General features: G+C 47.0%; 1 protein-coding gene across 1 annotated transcript in view; it reads left to right on the forward strand.

The window, feature by feature from the left end:
* The window catches only part of pik3c2g (phosphatidylinositol-4-phosphate 3-kinase catalytic subunit type 2 gamma), a gene marked incomplete at its 5' end in the record, with an annotated part of 28,296 nt that extends 20,383 nt beyond the window's left edge, over positions 1 to 7,913 (forward strand). Inside the window, 9 exons of the mRNA XM_084477178.1 lie at positions 501 to 657; positions 1,183 to 1,292; positions 1,791 to 1,977; positions 2,952 to 3,070; positions 3,547 to 3,643; positions 3,730 to 3,793; positions 4,440 to 4,519; positions 4,930 to 5,055; positions 5,711 to 7,913. Of these exons, the coding sequence (XP_084333304.1) occupies positions 501 to 657; positions 1,183 to 1,292; positions 1,791 to 1,977; positions 2,952 to 3,070; positions 3,547 to 3,643; positions 3,730 to 3,793; positions 4,440 to 4,519; positions 4,930 to 5,055; positions 5,711 to 5,857 (1,087 nt within the window). The 3' untranslated portion in view covers positions 5,858 to 7,913. The remainder of the gene's footprint in view (positions 1 to 500; positions 658 to 1,182; positions 1,293 to 1,790; positions 1,978 to 2,951; positions 3,071 to 3,546; positions 3,644 to 3,729; positions 3,794 to 4,439; positions 4,520 to 4,929; positions 5,056 to 5,710) is intronic.
* Positions 7,914 to 7,917: the final 4 nt, after the last annotated feature.

Consider the following 7,917-nt stretch of genomic DNA (forward strand, 5'->3'; position numbering starts at 1 on the left):
ATAATGACTGGAGTTCTATACATTATCCCTTACATAATAATCATTAATTTCTAATTATAATATAAAATAAAATAATACTTCTAATCAAAGTTGTGACAAGATTAGCTGGTACACGCATATGGAAACTGATCAAATAACTTATAAATTATATTTAGTTATTTAAGCACAGGGTTTAAAGCGATATACAGTGAATTCTGAATTCCTTCAGGTTGCTGGTAGGTGTTTGGGCATCTTGCTCTAGGACCTAAAAAAACTGCAGACACTGGGAATCAAACCCAATAACTTATTGGCTGGGGGGTTCCAGCCCTCCCAGACCAGTGCACTATCCTGACCCACGGGCTGAGCGGTGCTGTGGAACTACCCAGCAACCCGGCAGCGTTCTGATGCTCAACCTTCTGCAGTTCAGCATAACAAGCTCAACTGTGTGTGTGTGTGTGTGTGTGTGTGTGTGTGTGTGTGTGTGTGTGTGTGTGTGTGTGTGTGTGTGTGTGTGACGGCAGGGACCGCGTGCCTTTCATCTTCAGCTCGGAGATGCAGCACTTCATCACGGGGGGGGGCCGTGACCCGCAGGGTCTCCACCGCTTCGTGGAGCTCTGCTGCGCCGCCTACAACGTGATCCGGAGACGCTCGGCCCTGGTGCTCAGCCTGCTGGAGCTGGTACCACCGCCTTTATCACCCATATCTATAGCACTAACCTCAGCTACATCTATATCCCCTATATCTATAGCACTAACCTCAGCTACATCTATATCCCCTTTATCTATAGCACTAACCTCAGCTACATCTATATCCCCTATATCTATAGCACTAACCTCTGCTACATCTATATCCCCTATATCTATATCACTAACCTCTGCTACATCTATATCCCCTATATCTATATCACTAACCTCAGCTACATCTATATCCCCTATATCTATATCACTAACCTCAGCTACATCTTTATCCCCTATATCTATATCACTAACCTCTGCTACATCTATATCCCCTATATCTATAGCTGCACTAACCTCAGCACCTATATCCTCTATATCTATCGCTGCAGTAACTTTAGCTAAACTAACGTGTGTGTGTGTGTGTGTGTGTGTGTGTGTGTGTGTGTGTGTGTGTGTGTGTGTGTGTGTGTGTGTGTGTGTGTGTGTGTGTGTGTGTGTGTGTGTGTGTGTGTGTGTGTGTGTTCAGATGCTGGGCGCCGGGCTGCCAGAGATGAAGGCCATCGCTGACCTGCAGTACGTCCACAACAACCTGAGGCCCCAGGACTCTGACCTGGAGGCCACCTCCTTCTTCACCAAGTGAGTCAGCAGCAGACGACCTCCCGTCCTCCCCCATTGGAGTCCCTAAACACTACGGGTCCTTCCTACATACCTGCATCGCTGATGTAAAACATGAACCTTCCTTAGCACTCCTAATCTGAGATCCAGTAGTCCTACTAGGTTACAGCAGAACTTCTGATCCAGAAGTCCTACTATGTAACAGCAGAACTTATGAGCCATCAGTCCTACTATGTTATAACTTCCTGGGGGAGACGGCACAGCACATGGGCCGGAGACTACCAACCGAAAGGCAGGAGTTACGCCTAGTTTCCTGTTTCGATAAGGAGATGTATACCAAGGGAAACCCAATCACACCAGTGGATAAAGCTTTCAGAAGGGGATTTATTTCTACAGATCCTCCCTTCCAGCAACGTGATCGGTCGAAAAAGCCGTCCATCAGTTTCTACACCAATAAAGTCTAGAGTCAGACATCTCTGATGTCTGCAGCACCACCAACCGTGTGTCTGTCCCCCGCAGGAAGATCAAGAAGAGCATGGACTGCTTCACGGTGAAGCTGAACTACCTGAGCCACATCCTGGCCCAAGGCAAGAAGGAAGGGGACCCGGCCCCGCCCCACAGCCCGGGCCCCAGCAGCATCAGCAACAGCAGCGGCAACATCCAGGAGGTCCTCATCCACAACTACACCACCAATGGCAAGACCGTGGTGAGTCCTCCCATTCCAATCCGACCAATGGAAACGTAGGATTCTAGAGTGCAGCCACTAAAGGTATGGCAGATTGTAGCTGACATATATAAATAAATAAATGACATTTTATTTGTGTTTCCTGCACATGATAAGATGCTTGGTATACATTGGGCTTTGTGCTAATGTTTGTTATCTATTCATCCCAAGACACATTTAGTTAGAGTGTAACAGTAATGTCGACCAAATGGGGTAGTTTTGTGTGTGTGTGTGTGTGTGTGTGTGTGCGTGTGCGTGTGTGTGTGTGCGGGGGCTGGTGATTCATCTTAATGAGGCTCAGCCGGCGGTACAGTAGGCCGTGTGGCGGGCTGAACCTTTGCCCTCACACCAGCGTGATGTGCCACGAGCGCTGTGCCTCTGTGTGCGCTTTTGTACCGCCGAGTCTTTGATCAGATGTGTGTTATCGGGGGTCAGGGTGAACTGGCTGACTGCACGGGCTGAAACACGTGTTTCTCTCGAGAGAGGGCAGGATTGGCTGCAGCGACGAGCTTACAATGTATTGTTACAGGCTGGGGAACTGATCGCTGTTTCCAATTTAAATACCGGAAAAGATATTAGGAATACAAAGTCTTTCATTCCCCTATCACGGAATCTCCTGAACTCCGGGCATAAAGCGGGTTGGGAATGAGGGGCTGTGTTGCATGGACTAATGTGTGCATGTCTTTGTGCGACGCAATTTGTTTGTAACTGCACTGTCGTTTTTTGCTATGAAGATTAAACCTGCACTTAAATTGTATTCTTTTTTTAAAGTTGAAGCCTTTATGTCACAAAACAGATTTCCGCAGGGACAAACAAAGCAATCTCCTGTTTAGTTTGTTGCTCATACAGAGTAGAAAACCTCACTACCCTACATTGTCTACTCCACAAGTGTCCGATATTTCCTTTTAAGATGGCGGAACCAACCCATTTTTCTCCTCCTTTGCGTTCACGGGCAGACCTTTGAGATGAAGGTGACCATCGACGACGGCTACCTGAACATCCAGAAGACCTTCGGGCAGTTTGAGCTGATTCACAAGCAGCTGCAGAAACACTTTATTGAGTCTACTCTACCGCAGTGAGACCATGACACACACACTCACTCACGAATACTCACTCACTCACTCATGCACTCACTCAGTCACGAATACACACTCACTCACTCACTCACGAATACACACTCACTCAGTCACGAATACACACTCACTCACTCACGAATACACACTCACTCACTCAGTCACGAATACACACTCACTCACTCACGAATACACACTCACTCACTCAGTCACGAATACACACTCACTCACTCACTCATTCAGTCACGAATACACACTCACTCACTCACTCATTCAGTCACGAATACACACTCACTCACGAATACACACTCACTCATGAATACACACTCACTCGCAAATACACACACACACACACACACACACACACACACACACACACACACACACACACACACACACACACACACACACTTCCCAGCCTTCTCCCTTTCTATCAGTTTTGTTTTGTAACCTGAGGCATTGCTTCGGTCTCTCTCAGGTTCCCCTGCTGGTACCGAATGTCCTTCAACCCCAGCAGGAAGATGACCCTGCTCAACAAGTACTTCAAGGAGCTGCTCAGTGGGCCGGGCAAAGGGGTAAAGGCTTCCCCTTTATAGGGTCACACCCAGATCACACGCTGAACAAGTGGTAACCCAGCGCTGTCTGTCCCTGCTCCCCACAGAACGAGTTTGTCTGCAGCTTGTTACTAGACGGCCCCAAGACCAGTGAAGAAAGTCCCATCAATGGTAATGGTCACTCATGCGGAAATCCAAATTGAATCAGGAACCAAAGCTGGCTGCTTCTTGGATGGAGAAAAAAAAGAGAAATAAAATTGTGATTTAATTTTGTGCCCTTCCTCTTGGCTAGTGTGTTAGTAGGGTGTGTGTGTGGTAGGGGGTGTGTGTGGTAGAGGGTGTGTGGTAAGGAGAGTGAGGTAGGAGGTGTTTGTGGTAGGGGATGTGTGTTTGGTAAGGGTCGTGGGGTAGGGTGTGTGTTTGTGTGGTAGGGGGTGTGTGTGGTAGGGGATGTGTGTTTGATAAGGGTCATGGGGTAGGGGGTGTGTTTGTGTGGTAGGGGGTGTGTGTGGTAGGGGATGTGTGTTTGATAAGGGTTGTGGGGTAGGAGGTGTGTGTTTGTGTGGTAGGGGGTGTGTGTGGTAGGGGATGTGTGTTTGATAAGGGTCGTGGGGTAGGGGGTGTGTTTGTGTGGTAGGGGATGTGTGTTTGATAAGGGTTGTGGGGTAGGAGGTGTGTGTTTGTGTGGTAGGGGGTGTGTGTGGTAGGGAGAGTGGGGTAGGAGGTGTGTGTGTGGTAAGGGGTGTGTGTGTTGGCTGATATCTAAACTATCATTTAAATAGGAGTCCTTAATACATTGACATTTGCTGTTTTGTAGAAGGAAGTCCTCAGATCCAGCTCTACATCACGTATGCGGAGAACAAGCTCTCCGTCATGGTGAAGCACCTGAAAAACATTGTGAGCATGTGCTGCTTCTCCCATGATGCAATGCAGTAATATTTCAGCGTAGTTGAAATATTTCACATAGTTTGTGTCTTATTGGCCAAAGACATGCATACATTCAATTTCTTTATTTACTATGACTATTTTATACTATTTTGACTTCTCATCTCAGAATAAACGTGTCTTATAAATAAAATGTATTGTAATAAGAGTAGTTATTATTAGAATTATTATCAAATAATATTTTCTATTTTCTTCTTTTCTTTCTATACTTTCTATTTTTTAGTTTAGTTTTTTAGTTCTCTAAGATCTGCTACTGCCACTTCTTGTCGCGTGACGCGAGCGGTCTCTGTGCTCACATAAAGCTCATATCCAAGTCTATATATTTTTGTGACGTCACGTTCACGCTCTTCTCCTCTGCCCAGCGGGCGGCCAACGGCTCCAGCCCAGACCCCTACGTGGTGCTGCGCCTGAACCAGGACCACCACAAGCCCCTGAAGAGGAAGACCAAGGTGGTGCGGAACCACATCAACCCCACCTTCAACGAACTGGTAACCAAACCAGTTGCACCAGTTGATCATTTTAAGTGTTGTTGTTTTTTTTAGGTGGTATGATTACCGTGCTCTTGTTTTACCTTAGCTGTTGCCTGATTTGTTTATTATTCGTTTTATTTGTACTTTTATTTACATTTTGGTTGATGTATTTTGGTTCCTGTATTTTGTACCTCCTGGACGTTTGTGATCAGGGCATTGCTGTAAAAGAGCTCTTGGACCTCCTTCTATATAAACACCAAACGAGCATTCGTACGTCGTTCTGTCACAGCGGGGGTGAGGCAGCAGAGGAGGGGGATGATAGGACTTTGTTTTATCAACCTTTGCCTCCCGGGGTAGTTAACCTTTCTCTGTTCGTAAAGTTCTTCCGTGGGATGTTTCACCCCCGCTCACAGCGGTGAGGGTGTAGCAACAGTTATGGCCCGTATCTGAGTTACAACAAGTGGACTCTGACCCACGGTGCGTTCCCAGGCGGTGTCAATCCACATCCCATAATACCTTTCAACCCTAAAAACCTTTATGGTTGCCGTATATAGAAACCATCAGAGTGGCCAAACCAGCTGAACAACACGAGTGTACAAACTGTGAATTTGAATTTGATGACGTAACATTATGTTGTGTATAATTAAAAAAACGAAACATATTTTATCCACAGCTAGAATACCCGGATGTCACGGTGAATGACCTCACAGTGCTGGATGTGAAGGTGAAGAGCAAGAGTAAACTGGTGGCCGCCACCAGCATTCAGCTGGGGGATCCGTATCTGGACCAGGAGAAGTGGCTGCTTCTCTGCAACTGTTAGTTCACCCACTTGCGCCGCCGGTTGTAGTGAAGAGACGCGGCCACAAGGGGGCGTAGCAATATTACAATTCTCGTAGTGACGGAAAGACGACACTTGGGATTCCCGTGGAGACTCCGGACGGAGAGGTGGAGAAAAGAACAGCCGCACTGAAGAAGGGAACTATGAAGTTAAAAGAGTCTCATTCGCTGGCAAACCCCGCACCATCCGAGTAGACCGGTGGGATGATGTTACAATGCTGTAAGACTTAAGAAGAAGAAAAGCAAAAAGAGATGGACGACATGCTATGATTGTAATTATCGTGGACCTGCTGACCCGTTTTAGTTGCATTTTGTCTTTCTGTTTCACTCTTTGTATTATTATTATTATTATTATTAATCACTCTGAAATGCAACATGGACTTGGCTGACGGAGAGATTACTGAAACATTCCAGGAATAAGTCTGCACTGAATTGACGTTGTTTGTTTGTGTATGAATGTGCACGCATGCGTGATCAGCGTTCCCTACATTCCTCTGGGGTGATCAGGGAGCGCGGGGTGTCTACCCCTTTGGCCTTTTGAGTGTTTTATATGAAGAAGCATGTGGGTGTGTTGGGATGCTCCGTGGGTGTCGCGGGCTGATCACTGTCTAGACAGGGTGCTGCCGTGCCTCTTGGGTGGGTATGTGGGTGGCACCTCGGCGGCACCTGTCCTCGCTCAGCACACTGCCCTGCAGGAGCGCCGTGTCGTCTGGTGGGTGTTTAAAGGACGGCTGCAAAACTGACCCTCACCCTACCCCCCGCCCGTCTCCCGTCAATGCACATTACACAAATCTCACGCATTACTGACGTGAGTGCGTTTCAGACACACATACACACACACATCGGACAAACACTCCCAAACAGTTTATGTACATAAACACACGTGCACTCCAGGGAGAGAGATGGTCCTTTATAGGGTCCTGTGTTATCCTAAGGTCCCTGGGACTACTTACCCGTCTCATCGTGATTCCTCGTCATTCCTTTATGAATGTCATCGATGATGATGCTGATGCTGGTGATGGATGTGGATAGACACGGACTGCACTGGATTCACTCCGTCCTCACCATTCATCATACTGTACTGTCTATACGGCTGCCATTCATTTTAATTTCATATGTCATGAAATTTCATATGTCATGATATCAAGTCGGATGGCAGGCGAGCGCCAATCCGGATGAAAGGGGCGTTTACCTTTTTTCGCTTCGTATTTGTTTAGACCAATCATGTTGCCAGGACTCTGCGAGCGCTTGATCTGCGAACACTGTAAATAGTGTTCAGACAGACGCCACACTTGCAAGTGTCTTCAAAGGTTTCAGATCAACACCGTGCAGATCTGACCACTGTAGAAATACCATTCTGGTTTTGAAAGCGTCGTCCGCTCGCCCACTCATCCGCCCAGATAAGTTTTCTTCGGTCTAGACTTCTGTTTCCCGGTCCAGGATCGGTTCCGTCTTCCCCAATAGGTTCTGCTCCAACATTGTAGGATCGCTGGATCCGAGGTTTACTATTCATGTGACTTTCAGATGGCTTTTGCACTGGATTCACCGCTGCTCCTCACTGCAGTCGTGTTGCGTCTTCCTAATAGCCTACTACAGTGTTTTGATGTGGTGGTCATGTATTGTTAATCCCGACCGCGGGGGGACTCCCTACGTCTTATTGTCGGAGCATTAATAATGTATTCACACGTGTTTTTTTTTTTAGCACATGCTACCGTCGTCTTCAGAGAGCCATCACACGAGTCCCGCCCCCCCTCTCATGCTGCCTCCTTATGAATGATTCATGTTCTGCTCCCGCCTGTTATTCTACCATCGGATCATTACCACGGCCCGTTAGTGGTGAGCAGCACACAGACCTTGAATAGATTAGTGTTCCTCTGAAACCGTCAGGAGCCCATTTCCCTTCTGTTCTTTTTTTCTTTTAAAGAATTACTCTCTGCTGCACCGGCAGAGTCAGAGGCTATGGCACATGTATCCTCTGAAAATAAAAGTGGTATTTATATCTCTGGGGAAGGAGGAAGTCATTTTTTCTTTAATTCTATTCAG

This window comes from Micromesistius poutassou (assembly GCF_964030765.1).
Source record: "Micromesistius poutassou genome assembly, chromosome: 13".
NCBI lineage: Eukaryota > Metazoa > Chordata > Actinopteri > Gadiformes > Gadidae > Micromesistius > Micromesistius poutassou.